The sequence below is a fragment of the Cyprinus carpio genome, chromosome A13 (assembly GCF_018340385.1).
Source record: "Cyprinus carpio isolate SPL01 chromosome A13, ASM1834038v1, whole genome shotgun sequence".
Classification (NCBI taxonomy): domain Eukaryota; kingdom Metazoa; phylum Chordata; class Actinopteri; order Cypriniformes; family Cyprinidae; genus Cyprinus; species Cyprinus carpio.
In genome coordinates, this window is record NC_056584.1 from 26,005,028 (window position 1) to 26,028,507 (window position 23,480).

The following is a 23,480-nucleotide window of genomic DNA, read 5'->3' on the forward strand; positions in this document are numbered from 1 at the left end:
GACTGAGGGGAGTACATTTCCAGCAAATTTTCATTTTTGGGTCAATTATTTATTTAACAATTACCTGGCAACCAGCCAAACAGGCTTAGTGTCACGATAATGAGTTTTTCACATGCACTACTAACATTTTTTGAAAATGCCATTATTGTTGATTACCAAAGCTGCTATCAATGTTAAAACATGCATGCATCCTGATTTTCTACAGCCATTTTATTTCATGCAAGTGATGAATGAGTGAAACCTGAATTTTTTCCTGTATAAAATCCCTCATATATGTCATTCATACTCCAAGGACCCATCTGAACATGTCCCCCTCCCCCAACTGTACAACCCAACAAAGTTGAAATATAGTACAATGACATCAACTCGTCTTAGTAATATTGTCCTTGACAGACATTGTTCAGGACAACAACATCCCATATGCAACCAATTATAAGATACAGAGGTGCAACAAAATTCAAAGCATTAAAAAGAATAACTGTGAAGAAGGAAATACAACTCATGGAGCCTGAAATAACTGTGTTTATGTGCTGCATGTGTTTGCAAATGCGATTAACTTGTCAGAACAAACAGATTTAGACTTTTTAAAACCACTAATCCAGTTCCACCTGGTGGAAATAAATCACTTAGCCCCTGTGGAAAACTACAAATTAGCATGAAAGATTAATTAATACCTCCAGAAAAAGAACAGGTGAAGCTGCATTTGATTACCGCACTAAAAGCTGGAATGATCCGGACAAGAACCAAGCAAAAGATTGAGCGTGGAGATAATTCTCAGATCTCCCTCCAAAACCCACAAGCTCATCTGAAACTGATGATAAATCGCAGACACTCATTCCTGAAGTGTTAGTCCATGTACAGAAATGCCTTATTTCATAAACAAATCAAACTAGCAGCTTTCCGACTGCTTCAAAACGGGCCAAAGAAAAGAAAGTCAGATGATTGTCAAACAGAAAGAATTGAGCTGTGTGGGGAGAGATATGATGTAGTTTAGTTCAGTGGTTCTCAACTGGTGTGTCACGACACAGAAATGGTTCACAGGTCTGTCCTGCTAGTCGAAGGCAGTAGTGAAACGAAATGCAAATAATAAAATGTGCATTGATAGGTTACAGTGTCAATCGTTGTTTGCATTTTATTATTATTATGATTTTATTTTTTTTACATTGTGTTTTATTTTTATAATATTTTTTAACAATGCAAATTTTTATATAATAGTTTATAGCAACTTTTGTTACGTCTTTAGCTTTGTTTCCAAACAGCTTGATTCGCCCATACTAGATCACCAAATTGTGTAAGATGTGTGTGGGCGTAATTGCGGATATAAGTGGACATCTACAAAGGTTTCAGCAACTCTTGTCTATATCACAAATATTGCTAATCATATTGATGCACAAAACATTTTTCTATACATACTCATCTCATGTACATTTCAAGAAGACTCACAGCCACATAAAATCAAGAACATAGCCATGCATTCTGCATTTACAAACATTTGCGGGGAAAAAATGTTTTAGTTTGGTGCGGAAAAACTTGACTAGCCCACACAGAGCCCTGACCTCTGACCCCATACCTTCTAGAATAGACTTTGCATTGGAGTGTGCCTATAATGCAGTCAAATGCTGTCTAGTTAGGCAGCTCACTAGAGCTTGTTCTTCTTCTGCAGTGTATTGACGCTGAAGGGGGGGCAGATATAATTTAGGCTTGTTTGCCCAAACTGCAGGCGTTATCACAGGGACACATAGTTTCCGAGCCTCTCCATTAACCCCCACTGAGGACTGCTGAAATTTCCCATGAGAATGATGATGGTTAACAAACACTGGAGTGAGAGCTTTTCACTTCAGCTGTCTGAAATGTATTCCATGTGTGTGTGGTTAGTGTGCAGACCCCCTCCACATGAACTTCTCTTCCCTTACTGTATGTTATACAGCACACACAACTCCCACAATGCACTTCTAGCTTATGATAACACACTGGCTACATCACATGACCCGTTGCATTAAAAAAAAATTGCACACAGAAAAAAATAATATATGCAGGTTATGCATGTGTTCAGTATGAAATAAATAATATAATACACAATGACACATAATGGATGAATCACTGAAACAATGTCCCTTTTATTGGTTCATGTACATAATGTAAAAGGTATTTGGGCATGTGACCCTGAGTTGAAAACACAGCTGGGGATTTATAAAGCTGGAATTGGAGGTGCCATGCTCCTGTGGCGTAATGGGCACATGGACAAGCCATTTTCTCTCCATACTCCCCCCTTAGAAATTTTTTTTTTTTTAAAAATCATTGTTCGACCAGAACTACAGAACCAATTAAGGGGAGATTTTTTAATCTCATGAAATTTAACAACCCAGCTCAAAGAAGAAACAAAAAAAAAAAAAAAAAAACCACCCCCGACCCACGCCGCACACGAAACAACCCAGCAGCGACGGGCAACCCCGTCATCAAAAAAAAAAAGAAAAGCAAAAAAAGTGAAAAAATACATTACATTTGCAAAGAAATTCCTGTTTTTTAGACTAGATTTTTAGGCTGTGAACTTAATTAGCATGATCAATAATTAAAAAAAACAGTTAACTTGCCTGTGATTATATGACATCATTAAACAACTGAAGTTATGTTTTATTTGACTAAAAACGATCGTTTTTTGCACGCATTATTTCATGACAACACTTCCCCCAAACAAGCCAAACAGACCAACAATAAGTAATGTATAATTATACAAAAATAATCTAGTATCATTATATATTTGTTTGTTTTTAAAAAACATATATACAGCAACACAATTGGTTATAAATTATATTATTATTATTATTAAATAAATAAATAAATATTCACAACCAAAAAAAAAAACTAAAAGAACAACTCTAGCATGTTTTATATATTTGTTTGTTTTTAAAAATCAGTATTATAAAACAATTGTTTTATAAATTATGATTTACTAAATAAATAATCAATGTATATTCTAAACAACAAAACAAATACGTATGAATTATATATTCGGTTTTAATAGACAATATATTTATAAATTTATAAATATATAAAAATAAATTATTTTTAAAAATAATAATAAATAAATAAATTAAATAAATAAAGTTGTACTATCTATATTTTTTACAACCAGATTTAAATATAAAAGGAAATTAACCAAAAAGAAAAAACTCCAACCGAACGAACATTGGGAAGCATTGGGGGCAGTAAATAAAATTTTATGGTTAAATGTTGCTTAATTATCAGGGAAAAAAAAATGTCCACAATTGAAAAAAACATTCATTATCGAAAAAACAATGTTTTCATGTATGCAAATATATCCTGAGGTGGAAATGTGACCTGCACGTGTTCTTGACATGTTTTGTGTGGAGAAAAAAAGAAAAAGAAAAGAAAAAAAGAACAAGAACAAAGCATTGCATCAGTGCTTTGCGGACAATCATCAGGGGCCAAGATACACACACCCCTCCCTTAACACTTTCACCAAAAATGAAACTAAACTGCCTGGAAATCTTTCTTCTGCTGTTGCAAAAATACAACCGGTATTTAGCAGGACATCCATTTCATTTGGAAGAGCAACAGAAACTTAATCCATCCCTTTGGCCTTTAGACATGTACAGTAATATTTCACTGTGGCTTTCATTACGGTCCTCCTTCTGGTGCTATCCTGTCGACATAAATGCCTGGAATAACTGATCTGAGCCTTAGTTTTTTACTCACTAAGTGAGCCGGTGGGTCATGTCTAGGTAAAGGTGTATAGGAGAGCCAAGAAAATCCTTCACATCCTGCCTAACTCAATGTCCCCAGAATTCCAAGCAAATCCACAGAAGCCATCACCTTATCAGGCTGAAAAAACGGGCGGGGCGCTCCTGTAAAAAATCCCGCACAAGCATCTACGCACACCGGGAAAGCACGGGAGGATTTGGGATTAGTTCCTTTTATTATGGAGTTGTAAAGTGAGTTTATTTAGGGATGCTGGAGGGAATATGCTCTTCCATCACCGCTCAAAACCAGTTCAAAAGAACACTAAGATCATATACAAAGTGAGTCCACAAGCATAAAAATCAAGTAATTTTTAAAGGAAGCTGACCTTGTGTTTTTTTTTTTTTAACACACGGTCAGTCATTTTTGAAAAGCATCAGATTCATATCCACACCGGCTTTAGTTATCTACAATACAAATGTAATTTACTCAAAACTGCCAAGAGTCTAAAATAGTTCTGCTTGCCGCTGGTTGAAAGATATTGGATAATCTGCTTTCAGGTATCTATTAAAAACAACAACAGCAAAAAGAGGTTAGAGGAGTTTTTTCCTCCTCCCTTATTTTGATTGAGGAATGATGGACTTCCATTCACGGCTGGTCATAACATGGTGAAATTATGGTATCTAAATATTCCATTTATAATAAAACCCTAGATACTACAGTATCTTAAAAAAAAAAAAACAAATAGTGATAACATGCAAAATCATATATGTCATGAAAGCTTATAAAACATTACAAAAACACCAGAAATGAACACTGTGTGTCAAGTGGCATCTCATCTAGGAAATGAGAAACAGTTATTTTTTTGATACAATAGTGTTAGGAAAATTCACTCTTGGTTTCCCGATGACTAATAAGTAAAGAAGCAGACATATATTTTTATTGTATCGAGTTATCCTATCTTTCTATATCTATTCACTAGTCTATTTAATATATACCAATATAGACCAAACACTTAAATCTGGAACACATAAAAAAGAAAAAAACAAAAAAAATTGCTATCAACTATCAATGTGCAAAATTCCAGCTGTCCAGTGAATGTTCACACGGGAGAATCAACACCAGACACGGTATTATCTTTATCTCTCTGTATGATCCTGCTGAAAGTTAAAGCTCTGTGAACGCCAGCTCATCCTGAACACTTCTGGACGACAGCGGACCAGCAGATGCTTCCTGGCTTCTTGATGAGATCAGGCCTCATAAACTGCTCCACTGTTACAGTGCAGTTATTCTGGGTCTGTTGGTTCTAATCGCTACAGATCTCGTAATCTTCTGCACGTGGGCTGAGAGATCTAAAATAAACTGCTTACATGTTTATATTTTTGAGACTCCGCGACCGAAGGTAGTCCACCTTCCCACCGCGCTCCAATAGAAAACACATACAATTCCAAACAACAACCAGGTGTGTGATGAGATCGAGTGAGTCAGGTGTTAGCCACTCAGGCACATAACAGCATGCCATCAGACCATAGAAACAAGAACCCTCCAGAAATCATGCTTGGAAGGAAAATCAAGTAACAGGTAACCGATGTTACTTGAAGAAATGCACGTGTCTGTAGCTGAAGCAATTCTCACAATGGAAATGTTGCCCCGAGATATGGTGTTTTCCGGTGGTACAACCAAAGGTTTTCCTCTGTGGCCCATTATATACACTGTAATATGAGTTTTATTATATATTATAATATTTATATTCTATACATTTTGACAAGTATTTCAACACTCTCAATTATAATTACAATATTAATAATATAAAAAATACCCATTATAATTCTAAAATGTAAACATAATAGCGAGTATAAATATGTAATATAAATAATAATTATTTATTATACATTAAGATATTGATATTATACCATCCTTAAACTATTTTATACAGTTGAATATAAGTAGAAATATTAAAAAATACAAACACAATTATTAAACACTTATTAAATCTATTACTTAAATGTAAATAAATAATATTAAAATATAACAATAAAATATTAAATGTAAAATTATATTCATATAAAATTTTGATTATGATGTCATATTATATACATGATGATCGTCAGAGGTACCTCATATTGATTCAAGTTTTCTCAATGGCAAGCCCCTGTTATAAATAACTCACAATCATTTCGCACATATTGCATTTACTTTTCTTAATATAACATAAGACTTTTTGAAAAGCTGGGGCTTTTATTAAGCTCTCTATGCTGTGTATACCTTCCCTGGATTCAGCAAGGCACTAAACAGAAGCTTTGGCTACTTCCAGTATGAAATTTTCCACCATTTTGACTGTTTCCGAGCTCTTTCCAGTATGACATTTATTGCAGGTTTCTTGCATTTAATATTTTTTTTTTCCGTCACCATGTTTTATAAATAGGTTGCGGGAGTCGAGCGTGAGTTTAATTGGAGACAGCCGGATATGCGTCCCTTCCTGCCGTGGTGGGAGTTCATTGTATCAGCTTTCTTTGGCCGGGCGTAAATGAAGCCCGTGGAATGGCATTGGAGGAATTGCAGCGCTATGTTGTATGTGGCAACACAAAGCCGGTAGTGTGGCAAAGGGCCTAGTCTTCTCCTCTCACTGGGTCACACGGTGCTGTGAACACCAATCAAATCAGCACCTGGAGGGATCTGACAACAGATATGTGTGTATGAGACCATACTATCAGTGTTGTGAAGCACTACTGAACTCTGTTCTAAAACTCCAGGTAAGCAGCCTATATGGACATCATTTTAAGGCATTGCAGATGTTAAGAACACAGCTCTAAAATGATTGCCTTCTTAAATGGCCTAATTTAGGCCCAAATAAGGACAGAATCACATGTATCATTAGACAAATAAGTCGAAGACTGAACGATATAGGGAAATGTTTTACTGTAAAATAACTGAATACTTAAACATATAGACTACGCTTACCACTATCTTTCATAACATTTTTAAAACTTTTATTCTGCAAAAAAAGATGCCTATTAAATTGATCAAACAATGACACTAATATTTTTGTGTTTTTATTTATATTTTTGACATATTCTTGCATTACTTGTATTTTTATTTTACATTATGTATTTTATAAAAAAATTAATTTAAAAACTAATTAAGAATTCTAGTATTTAAAACTATTGTTAAAATTCTTCCGAAATATATTTTTATTTTAATAGTAGATATATTTATATTAAAACAATTTAAATATTTAAAATACATTTAATAATGTATCATATAGTACAATTCACACAAAATACTATTTATAAAGCTGTATGAATGTTTTCTGTGTAGGCATTCAGGCCCCTGGGACACATACTCAAACAAACCAAAAAAAACCATCCAAAAAACCCTCTCTAATATCACCAAACAACTAAAATAAAACAATCCAAATAAACTTGTGTGGGGCTGTCACATAACAACACAGGAAATAGATTTATCCCTTGCATCTGGTTTCTGCTCATTTGATTGTTGAAAACCTCTTCTCTGCCTCATCCTTCAGCTTGGACATTTAAACCTGGCCTGACTCGCTTCAAAACTCAACCCTGTACATGCAACATGGAAAAATCCCACCCATGCAGTTTTTTCGACCCATCCATGCATGGAGTGCCAAGAAGAAAAACCCAAACAAAAAAAACAAACCTGGAATCACATGAGATGATGAAGTGAATGGTGGCACCCCTGACTTAGCATGAGGGTGGCTAAATAGTTGTCGGGGCGCTAAGCCAAGAATCAAACTCAGGTAATCTTTCCATTCAACTGTAAAAGTTTTTCCTGACAAACATCATCCACAAACTCCGACATCCATCATGATCAGAAAACCACTGAAAAAAAACATTTACCTCTCAGGTGCTAGTTGTACCACATATGCAGTTTATCTAGCTAAAAATAGCCAAAGAATGAACATCTGGCAGTCTGGGTATGATATTCCATAACCCGTGCCAAGTAGAAACATGTTTAAAATGATCAACAAGAATCCATTACGTAATGCTCCCAATTCCAAAGGAGAAAAAATTATAACTAGACTATTTACTAGATTTTGAGAAGCTCTTGTAGATGCTTGTTTCTTTTGGGCAAGATGCAGGGGTTTTACAAAAGTTTTCTAACCTCAGGTGCACAGGAAGGGCTCTGGAAAAAGCAGAATATTTTCGATTAAATGTACGTAACATCATCTGATTAAAATCACATCTGTTTTAATCACATCACATCTAATTCTGGATTGTGATGCAATGAACCTCCCTAAACAGGAAGTGCTGCAGGCCGTCTCACTGACTGTGTCTTTTTGGGGATAAACATAAAATGATAAACACACAACTCTATTGTAGAGTTCGACCAGATATCTACTTGGCCACTATGAAGCTAGTCTTAGTTGGTCTATAGACTGATACAATTCATTTTTCAATACAAATTTCTTTAAGCCAGTCCTACTTTTATACACTGTTCTATTGCAAACATTAATATTTAAAATAGATTTTAAATGTTTTAATAATATATTTTGTTATATTATGCATAATTTATATATATATATATATATATATATATATATATATAATATATATATATATATATATATATATATTATATATGTGTGGTGTGTGTGTGTGTGTGTGTGTGTGTTGTGTGTGTATGCAGTATAAAGATATACAAAAATATATTAATAAAGTATTTAAAAAACTATTTTACACTTTCTTAACAGACTTTGTTTTACTGCAAATATTATTATTGGAAGTAAGTAGTTATGCTAAATAAGAAACTGTTCAAATATATTCTTCAAAGAACATAACTCAAATATTTCTGATATTCACCCCAACTAGCACATAAAAGCAGAACGAACTGTGATTGCACACTTAATACCGCTGTCAGAAATATTCAACGCCAAACTAAATCCAAACGGCCCCGGTCATGTGATGACCAATAAGACTTCAACAAAGATTTTTAAAGTCAGTCCAAATGCCAAATCCCATTTTCAAGGGTCTATTTCATGAAAGAAAGTAAACAGAAAAAAAAAAATAAGATTTGCATGGCAATAGAATATCACATTCATTGGCCTCAGCTAGCCCTAAATCAACAGGTATTTACTTTATTCAGAAACCAAGGTTAAGAAAATAAAAGTCTATGCAGATCTCTCTTAAATCAAGACAAAGGTCCGTCCAAATGTTCTCCTGAAATGTCTGCGTGACTAAATAGAGTGAAGTATAGTGAGTTTGAAACGTGTTCAGCTCAATGTCACCGGGGGGCCCAGAGAAAGAGCTCCAGTTGACACAACACAGCAGCTCCAGGACCGCTGTGAAGGTTCCCTCTGGAGAAGCGCTGGAGAGCCAGCTGGTTTCCATTAGCATACCCTCAGCTAGTGAGTGGGGGTCCCCATGGCTGTGATGTGGGGGATGCTAACACCCGGATAAATGAGAGGATAGCTGTGGCAGACGGCCCCTCGGACCTGCAGCCAAATCACGCTTGATGACGGGGGACTTGAGCCGCTTTGAGCTCGCCGACTGAACAAACACCTCATCGTTTTGGAACATATTTGAGTGTTGTTTGACAAACTGATACAAAGCTTACACTTTATAACTAGCTGGTGTGGGAATTTCTTATTGGAAGCCCGTTTTTGCCGTTTGCAATTTTGGAACAAGACTGAATTTTGGGTATTTGCATGATGTCACAGTTCAGATTATATCTCACCATTTGGAGTTTTCGTCTCAGAATTGTGAGAAAATGTGAGATCTTGCAATTCTAAGTTTAATTCTTATCTCACAACTTTTATTCCTTGCAGTCTGAATTGTCAGAGAAAAAGTCGGAATTTAATTATTTTATTTTTTTTATCTGTGGTGGAAACAACCATTCATATTTTAAGCATTATTCATTGTGAATCTGTAGATTTTATCCCACATAATTTTGGATTTTGACTATTTATAGAAAAGCATCTAACAAGCAATTGACACAACAGTACACTATAGTAATTCACTAACCAAGTCAAGCAAGTTAGTTGTACATAAAATACCATTGAAAAGTTTGCTCTTGGTCAGCAAGATTTATTTAATTTATTTTTAGGAAATTAATACTTTTATTCAAAATAGACTGATCAAAAGTGACAGTAAAGACATTTAAAATGTCTAAAAGTTTTCTATTTCAATAAATAAATGATGTCTATTTTCTGATTAAAAAAATTATGATTTTCCCACAAAATCATGAGACAGCACGACTGTTTTCAACATTCATAATAATAATAATAATAATAATAATAATAATAATAATAATAATAATAATAATAAATAATGCAACAAATCAGCATATTAGTATGATTTCCGAAGGATCATGTTGACACTACAGACTGGAACAATGATGCTGAAAATCAGCTTGGAATAAATTACATTTTTACATTTTATTTAAATTATAATAATACTTCATAATATTACTGTATTTACAGAATTTTTTATCAAAGAACTGCAGCCTTGGTGAGAGAAAGAATAATTTAAGCCTTTAAAAATAACTTATAGACCACAAGGTAAATGCTAGTGTAACTATGAGCTGCTACACCCGCTCAGTGCATACAAAAACGTCCTGACAATATTCAGAACAAAACCACAGTAAAGCCATGCCTGGCATGATCAGTTTAAACAATCTTAAAACCTGTCACAGGCACAGATACTTTTCTTACACAAACTTTTAACAGAACAGCCCTGCTAATGCAAACACTTCTCACAAACGCACAAAGAATACCATGCAATAAAAGTACATCTCACTTCCCATATGACTGACATGTTCAATTCAAAGCTGCACTAACAAGGTCAATTAACTTCAGACTATGCTGAAAGTGTTTGCTATGATTATACCATTGCTTTGCATACTGTGCACATTGGAGTATAATTGAATGCATTCTAAAATTAGCAGTGCAAATTCAATATCGGATTAGATTTACATGTTTTGAAGAAAACATGAGAGATCTGTCTAAAGTGTTGTGGGATGAGATACACACCAAAGCACCGCTAAGAAATTAGTCGATAACAGATAAGACAGCTGTTTTCTCCACATGGAGCTAATAAAGACTCAACCTGGATGGAAACACTTGTAAAGCCTTTCTTTGTGGGACATTCAGACTGTAATTTAAGCAAGGCACAGCAGTTCCTCCACTGACAGACAGGATTCATATCAAATCTACCGAGACCAGTGTGGCCCTTCCAGATAAATGAGTTGTCCTTACTTTAGACGAAGGCTGTTTATGCTGCTTGATCCATTAAGGATCACCCAGTGAGATCCGCCTGCCCACCCAGAACACGAGGACAACCTTTTGACAACATTAAGTTCAAAATATCACACATTAACTAGCCATTAAAACAAATATACCTGTATTTGTGATTCCCTGGTCCAACACAGCTGCTTCAAAACACTTAAATGTCAAATAAACTATGCTGACTCATTAGACCACAAGTGAAAAAGATGCAATAAACAAGCAGCACTCTGATTATTTAGGGCCTGAGAAAGAGACTGTAGGGTGTTTGATCAAATGTACAACACACAATGACAGATGTGGACAGCATTCAGCATCGCCTACAAACAAGATGAAATATTAAGATGCATTACGCCTCCACTTCACTACAGCACAGATACATTCACTGATCTTTAAAGTTAGAGCAGGACATTAAGGGTCATTGTACAAAAAAGGTGACTTTTTTAATTGAAAAAGGTCATGACACTACACACTTCTTAGAAAACTGTCCCCTGCTGACAAACCTAAAAAAAATGACATAGTGCTAAAAAAAAGTAATTTAAAATTATAATAAAAATAATTAAAAAAAATTAACACATATATAAATATAATTCTTTAAATGTTTTTAAAAATGTTAAAACAAAGTATATGTTCCATGAATATGGTATTCATAAATAAAGAAAAAAATATATATAAAAAAAAAATAATTAATTAATATATATGGTATGGTACACATATATATACACACATATATATACACACAAACACACACACAAATGGATAGATATGAAGAAAGAAAGAAAGAAAGAAAAAGAAAGAAAGAAAGAAAAGTAGAAAGAAAGAAAGAAAAGAAAAGGAAAGAAAGAATGGTGATATATATATATATATATATATATATATATATACACACACACCATGGTCTGTCTGAATACTGGATTCTGATTGGCTGATAGGTATACATTAAAACTGTTTAATGCACAGGTAGTTCCAAGTCAGTTTAATCACCGTTCTATATCGATGCGCTGCTTTAATTGATGCATGCACACACACAAACACACACAAACAAACACACACATCACTCGCACATAAACATAGTGAGAGAAAGAGAGATCGGAGATCATGCTGCGTACACACAGAAACTTATTGTCAGCGCTGCCCTGTGACTTTTATTAATAAACAGCATAGATAATGGATCGCAACATAATATTCCTAAGCAACAAGGTGGTAAAATCACTGTTTTTGAAATAACTAAACAGCTTCATTGTTTGTAGTGAGAGATGCACAGATAATTATATAATTCATTATTATCTATAATTTCATTCAAATAAATGTGGTCTTACTGCACTTTCATCTCTGTGTCTGTCTCTGTGATATATACATTTTAATTAAACACAGTATGTAGTATGTCGTTTCACTTCAAAATAGCATAGTAAAAGTGTTAGCCATTCAGTTTAAAGTAATTTTTACGCATATGTTGATGAAGGAACACAAAAGGCACACCGTTTTGTGGAATGACCCTCATCAGTCTTAAAGCCGCAAAAGGAAACCATTTGTGAATGTACTTGAGTACAGCAAGAAGTGTAGGTCAGCAAACCGGCACTGTATTGTCACTGGTTGTATGTTGCTGGTTAATGCATATTTGTATCATGCGCTGTTCCATATAAAGCAGAAACAGGAGCATGATATGGGGCGTACCCTTCCTGTAAGAAGCTCCCCTATGGAGAAGTGGCCTGCAGAGGCTCGTAAAGCAGCGCCAGTGAAATTTACAGGCTCTGTGTGGGCCTCCTTGTAAGATCTCAAGCTCCACGTTGCCCTGAGGATACTGCCGCTGTGTGACCGAATGCAGGAATAGCAGCCTATTACCAGAAGACAGACAACAAGAGCCCAACTGTGCGGCCACAATGACGACTGTCTCTCGACAGAGTCGTGAAACAAGGTCTCTCATTAAGAGCCCCGCATTTCAAAGGTAGTTGTTTGTCACCTGATGGTGGGTGTTTCATTTTGATAGCAAGACTTTATTATAGGTCACTTAGCGAAATCCTCTTTTGAGCTCCCACATGACTTTACATGATTTAACCTCGGCACCAAACACATGGATATGTCTGACGTCCTTTGAGGGCAAGACTGCAGTAAATAGCAACACAGTTTGGTCGTTCAACTCTATCGTATGGCTTCAGTATACAGCACAAGAGTCATTCTCCAACCAGCAACACATAAAGACTACTGCTTCAAAGAAATTACAGAAGAATTCACATGGACTTATTTGGTGCATGTTGATGGAGTAAAATAAAGTTCAGCAATAAAGTATGCTTGACCTCCAGCGCAGGGCTGTTTGCAGCACAGGTCATGGGAGAGAAAAGACAGCGGGTCAGTAGAGGACAAGTGCAAACAACATCACATGGACCAGCATGAATTCTGTGGTGCTGATACATCCAGACTGAGACCTCTATGACTACGGGCCACGTTTAAATCAACATGAAATGGCATTCACAACCCATTTACTTTCATAATATGACATATTTCCATATGGAACGGCATAATCTATGAGAAACAAAGTATTTAATTATATCAGGAATTGAAAGTATTTTTATAAGTCGGTGTTATGTGCCAAATTTTACCACATTAGCATTAATCTGAAAAATTTATGAATAATAAAATAAATTATAAAATAAAATAAAATAAAATTAATGCATTAACAAAAATCTTATATATATATATATATATATATATATATATATATATATATATATAGAAAGTGGATATTACATGACAAATTTTTCTACATTCATATTAATTTGAAAAATTAATGAATGAATAATAAAACCTACTTTAAAATGAATCTCTTATTTTTTTAAAGACTTAACTATTAGTTAGATTCTAGGAAGGCTGCATAACTTAAAATTGTGTCTTAAAAATCAGTTTAACATCTATATGATTATACAGCCCTGCATCTTGAAAAAAAAAATCAGCTTATTTGCAGAATTTTTTTTTTATATTATCTAATTCAATGATGCTGAATTAAAAACATATATACACACTTATATTTTACAAATTAGATATTTATAAATTATAATTATGATTTTTCAAATTATATATATGTATCAGCTATGATGCACTTATCGAAATAACACAAGCAGTCAAAGTGTTACAAATATAAAAATGTGTCATTTAAAATGCAATCTGCAAAAGAGTGAAAAAAAGTGAAAAATGGGATTATGCATAAAATAATGTCTTCAGAATCATTCACAGATGTGAAAATGGGCTGAGAATTGAACAAACTGGCACTGAGGAAGACAGGAATCATGTCTCTGTGTCAGTTTTTCTGTGATTAAGAGATAATACAAGACTTCTTCACCTTACAAATGGTTGTCGAAAGCACTACAAGAGCACTATTTTTGTAATTAGCATCTCAAAATTAGAAACAAAAACAAGTATTGCATTTCATTCAGCAAATAAGATGCAGGGCCTGTTTGATGAAAGATTTATTCTTTGGGGATACCATGCATGAGTGAATGATGCACAATAAGACAAGGAACATGTATTACGGAAGTAAACAGAATAAAGTTTGATTTCTTGTTGAGTTTATCAAATCCCAGAAGCCTGAACCTTGGGAGCATGAAGTTCTGGAATATCAGAGAAAACTCACCCTCACAAAGGACGTGTAGTGATGGCACTGCTGTCGGTTGATCTCCAGGCTGAAACGCTGACTTACAGCAACTGTCTGCTCTCCACCGTTTCCAAAATACACCCGCGGCGGCAGACCTTTGTGTCTCTTATCTGAATCTGCAGTTAGATTGTACAGCAACTCTGAGGAGAAAAATGGACACCCACATTTCAGTAAGACAACAGTGTGTAAACATCTCTCAAACACGGCCTGTTTCAAAACTATCACTATCAGAAGCATTCCAGGGCAATTTTAGGTATTTAAAAATAAAGTCAAGTAAGATGTCAAGTTCCCACTGTCATGTCGTGGAAACGAGAGAAAACAGTACAAGAACATTTCTGGGGCCACGTCCAAGAGTTAAATGTTTGTGATTAATTTCTGGAAGTTTGAGAAATGGCAATGGTATGTAGGAAAAACATGGTTCAAAATGTCCTGATGAATCTCATTAAGAAATGTGTGGGTCATATTTCATCCCAAAATGTAATAAATAAATAAATAAATTAAATATAATAAAATAAAATAAACACAAAATGTACTGATGAATCGTAGATAGAATTGTGTGGGTTCACGAATGAATAAATGAATAATAAAAATAAAAAATAAAAAATACAATTGAATGAATGAATGAAAAATAAAATGTCAATGAAATAATTAATAGTTAAAAATTTTAAGTAAAAGAAAAAAATAAATAGTATATGAATAAAATAAAATAAATAAGTAATTAAAATTAGCCATATTGCACATTACTGTAATGCAGTTAAAATTTAATTCTCATTACTATTTACATTGATTTATTTTTAAATGAACACATTTAAGTTATTGTAACAAATACCATAATGATGTATACTTACAATTGTACTTTACAATTCAAATAATATATTTTTACATTGCATTACAGACATAAGAACTGAAAGAAAATGTGTTGAATTGTCATGAAAACGATGTCAAAAAATGAACTTTGGGCTTTTAATTGTTTATGTCCTAAAAATATGTACTTACAATTCTGTATATAACTGTGTATGTGACACATAAAAGTCTTGAATCTTGTAAACATGTTTCAAGTTCTTTATGCAAAATATAATTACTTTTTGTTCTTTTAGTTTGGGATGAAATATGATCCAGACATCTCTTTTTTGAGAGTTCATCCATCTACACCTACAAGCTTTTCCAAAAAACAGGATTTGATCAAAAACACAGAGCTCTTGGACGCGGCCCCAGAAAGAGCTGCTTTTCTTTCCACCAACTTGATGAATTTCTTGACAGTTTTTGTGAAATTCCACCCAGAACGAGGTCAAATGTGTAATTGCGGGACCATTGCTCCGATCCTGACGCTGAGTAAGAGTTATTATTACCCTGCTGCTCTCACAGGGCGTCACTCTAATGAACGGGCTCCTGGACCAATGCAGGGGTTGTTGTCTTAATACACCCAGCTGTGAGGGCACCATGAGCTCACTACAGCCTACAGAACCAGGGCGTCACCCAGACACAAGGTGCTGCAGCACTTTCCAATATGGGTGCCAAGTGGAGTAACACTAGTGCTCTGTACTTCCCAGAAACCTCCCATTATGTAACACCCCCTTTATTTACTCCATCTCCCATAAGGCCACACCCAATCATCGAGCAATGGCCACACCCAAAAGTTAAGCAAGTGGTCATTCGCATTGAATCCCATAGTGCATTGCTGTTTTTATATCTAACATTTGATGATATATTCCAAAATAGTCTATTCTAGGCCTGTCTGGTGTTGATAGACTGAAAAAAGGTCATACAGCATGCACTGACCTCCAGTTCCAGGGCTGTTTGCAACCACGGCTCCTGGAGAGCGAAAAGACAGCGGGTTCAGTTAAAAACAAGAGTTATCACAAGACTATCTAGTTATGGGTTTCGTGTGTATGCAGACATCTGTTGATTACACATATAGTGTTGTTGAATGTGTAACAATGACGAACAAATAAAAAAAGCTATGCTATTATTTTTTTTTTTTATTTTATAAAAAATTTGAATTCATAAATTTAAAAACTAATTAAAAAAAAATAACAATATCAAACAATAAACATATTTAAATAATAAAAGCGTAAATGTCTAATAAAAAATACAAAATAACTCAAATAAAAATAAAACAATAAAAAAATTAAAACATAATTAAATTAACAACATCAAAATAACAATAATAAAATATAAAATAATATAAATAACAAAAGCCCAAAAATATAATAATATAATTCCACGGTTGCTCACTCTAGTGGCAGGGGCCTGTGAGTACACAGTTTTCCTCGAAAGCTCATGCAGATGGTGACGTTGAAGCAGTTGAGATGCTGAGGGCCCTCGTGACACTGGGTACTGTGATGTTAATCGACACGGGCAAGTAGATGGAGACGTCCACAGAGATCACCGGCCTGGATCTGTCACAAGCAACAGCAAATAAGTTCAAAGCTACATCTGAATGGATGATTATCAGAGAACACTAACTAGGAAATGATGTAAATACAAGCTTGTGCTGGATCAGAAGGTTCCACAGCTTACCTTACCAAAACCACACTGTCAGCCCCCCCCATGAACGCCCCTATCGTCACATCTGATATGAGGGGAAAAGAACCTATAAAGTTTAGAAGATAACAATCCAGTGTTGTAATTTTTAAACTGTTATATAAACCCTGTGAGGCTATGCTGTTGTGTACCTTTAACACTGTTACAGACCTTCAGAGTAAACTTTCTGGGATGACAAACTGTTGTACCTTTAAAGGTACAATCCAGTGTTGTAATTGTTAATAATATTAAAAATAAAATTTAATAATTTAATTAATAAAAAAAAGAGCATAACAAATTGAATAAAACAAACTAAAATTTAAATAAAAACTGAAAATATAAAATATTCAGAATAATCAATAAATTCAAAATATGAACAAAAACTAATAGTATGTAATTAATCATTAATATTTGTAAATATTTTTTTCTGTAAGTGCAGGGTTATGCTTGGTCACTAGAACATTACATAGGGTTGTGTACAAATCATTATGACCACTAATTAGTAAAAGCATTTTATCTTAAAGTATTGTACATGCAAAGGGATATGTGACCCTGGAGCACAAAAGCAGTCTTAAGTCTCTGGGGTGTATTTTGAGCAATAGCAAAAAAAACACTGTATGGGTCAAAATTATAGATTTTTATTTTATGCCAAAAATTATTAGGATATTAAGTAAAGATCATGTTCCTTGAAGATACTTTGTAAATTTCCTACTGTAAATATATCAAAACTTGATTTTTGATTAGTAATATGCATAGCTAAGAATATGTTTGGACACTTATTTCAACTTCAAAGGTGATTTTCTCAGTATTTTGATTTTTTCACACCCTCAGATTCCAGATTTTCAAATAGTTGTATCTCGGCCAAATATTGTCTGATCCTAACAAACCATACATCAATGGAACGCTTATTTATTCAACTTTCAGATGGTTTATAAATCTCAATTTTTGGTTTTGTGGTCCAGGGTCACATATATGACACAGATCAAGCAATTATTTTTTTTGTAGAAGATGAAGCCTTCTTTGTTTGGTTTACTCTCTCATTTTATTTAATCGGCGTGTCCACTGTGGAATGCTGTAAACAAAATGCTTGCTGGCCTCAGAACTATGAGATCAGAGCAGACAGAATGTGTCAAAGGACGGTTAAGAAAATTAAACAAACACTCAATCTACATTCCCAGGATTAGCGCAGAATGGAACGCTCTCCATCATATAATTAATCCTGTCTTACACAAGAGCCTTCTGTGGATATAAAAAAGATGAGAAGCATCATTTGGGCGTTTTCACAGCAGCTTTCACATCACAAGTCCAGTCACTTTGGATCACGTGTTGTGACGAATCACTCATGTAATAAGTCACATATTTTTTTGAATATTTGAATATTTGGAGGTTTCCAGAATGGAATAAACTCACTAGAGGTCGGTAAAACGTTACATGCTTCCCATCTTTACGCGGAGATCGCAGAAGGCCAATCAATGCAAGTAGTCTGGCACCGGTCGTGGTTTCTCACCGAATGTGGTCGATTTTGATCTAGTTCATTCGGAACATTCTCAGTGTTCATTTGAGCAGAACTAGCCAAGTGTCTAAAGCAAAGCCAAACCTGGATATCCGTTTCCATCCATGTCTACATTGCCGGAAATTGACTGGCCGAACATCTGGAGGGTGGGGTTGATGCTTCGCCCAGACAATCTCTGCATACGATCCAGGTGAGAGAGAAAATCACATCAATTAATCAGAAACACCAGTATTAACATCCACACAGACCAAATCATTAATCAAACGTCCACAGATTTCTGAATGCCACATAGTTCTACACATTCCCCATCACACGTTCATTTATTAAATATTTCAGCTAATTTGATTATGCTTTCAGCTAGTAGGATCAGTGTGGCACTCTCAGCTCCATTTAAGGCATTTTTCAGCACAGAAAATGCACAAAAGCCAGTGGCTTCCATCTGGACCTACTAGTTACCCATCAATCAAACTGTTAAACTGCATGAGTTATAAGGTTTCTCAATAAAACAAGTGAGGCACTGCCAACTAAACCAATCGTTGGGATTTATTTGAATACAGACACCAGTCAAGAAAAAAACAAACAATATACACTACACAATACAGTACAGATCTAGACATTACAAAAAAAAAAAAAAAAAAAAAAAAAATAAAATAAAATAAAACACACATATCAAGTGTTGTTGAAATTACACTAAATAAAATAAAATATAATACAAATGCAAAATAAAATAAAATATAATAAAATTTAAAATTTAAAAATACATTATAAAATATAAAATATTAAAATATTAAAATTTAAAGTAAATGTTTAAAATTATTATTTTAATTTAAATGTTTATTTATTTACATTTTTAAATTTAAACATTTAAATTTTAAAAATACATAAAATAAAATAAGATCAAATAAAATAATTCTAAAACAAAATAATTAGTAAAATAATTCTAAAACAAAATAAAATATTAAATAATAAAATATAACAAAATTAAATAATGAAAAATAAATTACAATAAATTAATTTCAAAAATGCTATGCAATAAAAAATGTATAAAAATAAAATGGTTGATTACCATTGAGTACTTATTTACTATTCCTGTAGCATCACCATGGTAGATGTAGACAGCACCTCCATAGTCATCCTCTTTGGGGGCTCCAATTGCTACATCTGCAGCACAAAAGACAAGGCCAGAAGTCAATGAGAAAGACGGAACCTCTTTAAAACCCCGTTTTTTTTTGTTTGTTTGTTTGTTTGTTTTTTACTGTTGGGCAAACTTGCAATCTTAATGGGCTGCCAGTTGTACAGTCTGACATAACAGAGTCGTCACACAGAATCTGCCTTGGCTTTTACTCAAGATCTTATTGGGCTCATACAGTGTGACAAGCAAGAAGAAAGTTCAAACTAAATAGCATGGTGTGCAGCCGAATTAGGTCAGACTCCCAGAGACCTACGACTGGAATAGAAACGCTAGAGGTGGATTTGTGTGTGTCAGGACCCCAATAAATGCCTGTTTGCTTTAAGCCCATCTCTGTTTGAGAGACGCTCTGCTAAGTCACTTAATGGACACTTATGTGTTTTTGAGAGCCTGTAAAGGTCTGTGAAACTTCAGCGGCGTTGAAATCGAGACAGCAGGAAAACAGCACTACACATATTTTGAATTTGCTGAGTTCTGGAAACTTTTATATTACTGTAACAGCACAAAAACTATACATCTGATTTACCAGCTTTTGCCATGTTAGACCGAGACAGTTAACTGGCTTACTTACATGCAAACCTTTTACACTTATGCATCTTATACTTTAAAGTGTTAATTAGTGTTCAGGGTTTGGGGTTGGTGAGATTTTTTAAAATGTTTTTGAAAGAAGTCCCTTCTGTTCCTCAAGGCTACATTTATTTTAACCAAAAAAAATAAAAAAAATAAAATACAATAAAAACAGTTAAATTGCAAAATATGATTACAATTTAAAACAACTGTTTTCTATTTGTATATACTGGAAAAATATAATTTATTCCTGTGATATAAAGCTGAATTTATAGACCCAATAAGAGGCGGGTCAAATGGAGACAGGTTAACCTCTTGTAATCACTTTATGGTTACAGCCTCCTAAAGGAACATTTACTAGCACACTGACCCCTGAACAGTTCATCACACATGTTTCTCACTACATATATGCAACACCATTTCTGTACAAGGATTATTGATAAGCGCTGCCAACCCCCTCGTCGCAAAAAGATTCACTTCCTGTTTAATCTGACACATCTGTCTCCACTTATCAGATATTCATCAGAACATTTTAATTAGCTTCATCAGCTCTAATTTCCACATTAATGGATGCGTTTGGCCTGTTTATTATGTGATGGTCAGCCTCCCTAAACAGTTTCACTAACAGTTACTGTATGAGAACAGAGGACAGGCTGTAGCAAAATTACAAAAAAAAAAGAGGTGACATGCAGAAAGTAGCACTATAATCAAGCAATGCATCAGGTCAAAACCAAAACCAAATAAAAAAAAAAGACTCCAAATCGGGGTGCAAAGAAAAACTACAATGAAAATCAGAACACTAGTCGAAGGAGATAGCTGAGGTTTGAATCTGGTTCACATCGAAATATCTTTTCCAGTTCTGTCTGTCTCCAATACAGCGGAAATATGATTTTTGCAACATGCTCTGCTGTGATGATTTGAATTAAAGGAACATTCCAGATAAAGATACATACAATGCAAAGCTAAATATTTACCGTTCAAAAGTTTGGAGTCAATTTTTAAATGTTTTTGAAAGAAGTCCTTTATTTTAATCAAGGCTTCATTTATTTGATCATAAATACGGTAAAAACTGTAATAATTTGAAATATTATTTCAATTTCAAATAACTGCTTTCTATTTGAATATATTTTAAAATGTAATTTATTCCTGTGATGTTAATGCTTAATTAGCATAATAACTCCAGTCTTCAGTGTCACATGATCCTTCAGAAATCATTCTAATATGCTGACCTGCTGCTTATGAAACATTTCTTGCTACTTTATATTTCTGTGGAAACTGTAATACATTTTTAATAATCATATTTTTTCCAGATTGTTTAAACAATAGAACAGCATTTATTTGATCACTTTTGATCCGTGTAATGCATCTTTGCTGAATAAAAGTATTTTTTTAATCTTACAGACTTCAAATTTTTGTTATATAAATTTAACCCAGAGTGTTCCTTATGTATGGACTTTAGCACTAGAAGCTCATTGCTCTGATGTGTAATTATATTGAGTGCAAACAAACTTTGTACACTGACCTTGGTAGCCATCGTCATCAATGTCCCCAAGAGATGTGATACACTCTCCAAAATGAGCATTGTATGCATTATCACCATTCAGTATAGCAACTTCCTCCATCACTCCCTAAACAAATATACAACAAATTTTGTTCATACTCAAAACATTTGTCAAGTTGCATGAAGACACTTACCTTCAAATTTTAGTTTTGGTAATTTATAGCATAAGGCATACGAATACCAAACTTTAGTACCATTCAAGTGTTATTTATGACAATATTGGTATCTTTAAAGGAAAATTCACCCCAAAATTTAAATTTGCTGATCCAAGATGCAGATTAATTTATTCCTTCATCAGAACAGATTTGGAGAATTTTAGCATTGCTTCACTTGTTCACCAATAGATCCTCTGCAGTGAATGGGTGCCGTCAGAATGAGAGTCCAAACAGCTGATAAAAACATCACAATAATCCACAAGTAATCCACACCACTCCAGTCCATCAATTAAAGTCTAGTGAAGTGAAAAGCTGTGTGTTTGTAAGAATCAAATCCACCATTAAAACTTCCAGCTAGAATGCAAGTCCTCTATCTATTGCTCTCTCCAGTGAAAAAGTTGTCTTTTCTGAATCAGGAAAGAAATATGCACAGATCACCATTTACAAGTGAACGCAGTCTCTAAACAAATATGTGGGTGGACTTTTTTTTTTTTTTTTTACTGGAGGAAGTATTATTATGGACTCGTATTTTGGCCAGAAGTGAGGGTTTAATGTTGAAATGCCTTGATGGATTTTTTCCTTCCAAACAGGTCGATTTTCACTTCACAAGCTTTTTACTGATGTACTGGAGTCTTGTGGATTATGTTTTTATCAGCTGTTTGGACTCTCATTCTGACCAGCGATCATTTTATCCAAATCTGTGAAGAAACAACCTCATCAGCATCTTGGATGGCCTGATGGTATTTTCAACAAATTTTTGGGTGAACTTTAATAAGTAACACAGATGTAAGTGAACTCACATTGCCACTGCTGAGGTAAACAGAAACCTGGCCTTCATCCCGGATCTCGCTGTGCATGGGTGCTCCCACCAGCAAGTCCGACAGTCCGTCCGCGTTAAGGTCAACTGCACACAATGAGGAGCCAAAGTAAGAGCCCATCTGAAACCAAGCCGAGCCAAGAGCAAACGGGTCAGGTCACAACACCATGCACAGGGCACATCACTCCTCCATAAGATTAACTCATTCAGTTCCCTTTGAAAGAAAGTCAAGCTACGATTTAGCTATGCTGCCCCATATTTTAACGTACGTGATTGAGATCTGAGAGCTGGTTTTCAGCTAACAACTGATTTTTTTTGTCCTTTTCCTAACACAAAACTTGGTATATATAGCATGAGTCATATATAATACTTTAACCCCGTAAATAATAGTCAGAAATAATTTTTTTTCTTTTTGGCAATTGAAGCATTTATCCACCTTATTTTTCCCGTAAGAGCAGGCGCAGCCAATTTGTAAATTTTATGGGTCTGGCTGCCGGTGTCGTTCGCTTCCAGCTATTTTTAGCTGTACAAAACAGCTCGTTTTGCTGCTTGTGTCTTACC

At 34.4% G+C, this 23,480-nt stretch overlaps 1 protein-coding gene across 1 annotated transcript in view; it reads right to left on the reverse strand.

Moving 5' to 3' along the window:
* The window catches only part of itga9 (integrin, alpha 9), a 74,155-nt gene that overhangs the window by 30,536 nt on the left and 20,139 nt on the right, over positions 1-23,480 (reverse strand). Inside the window, 9 exon segments of the mRNA XM_042769519.1 lie at positions 14,574-14,734; positions 16,374-16,387; positions 16,857-16,926; positions 16,929-16,993; positions 17,115-17,166; positions 18,715-18,805; positions 19,697-19,791; positions 21,909-22,014; positions 22,903-23,040. Of these exon segments, the coding sequence (XP_042625453.1) occupies positions 14,574-14,734; positions 16,374-16,387; positions 16,857-16,926; positions 16,929-16,993; positions 17,115-17,166; positions 18,715-18,805; positions 19,697-19,791; positions 21,909-22,014; positions 22,903-23,040 (792 nt within the window).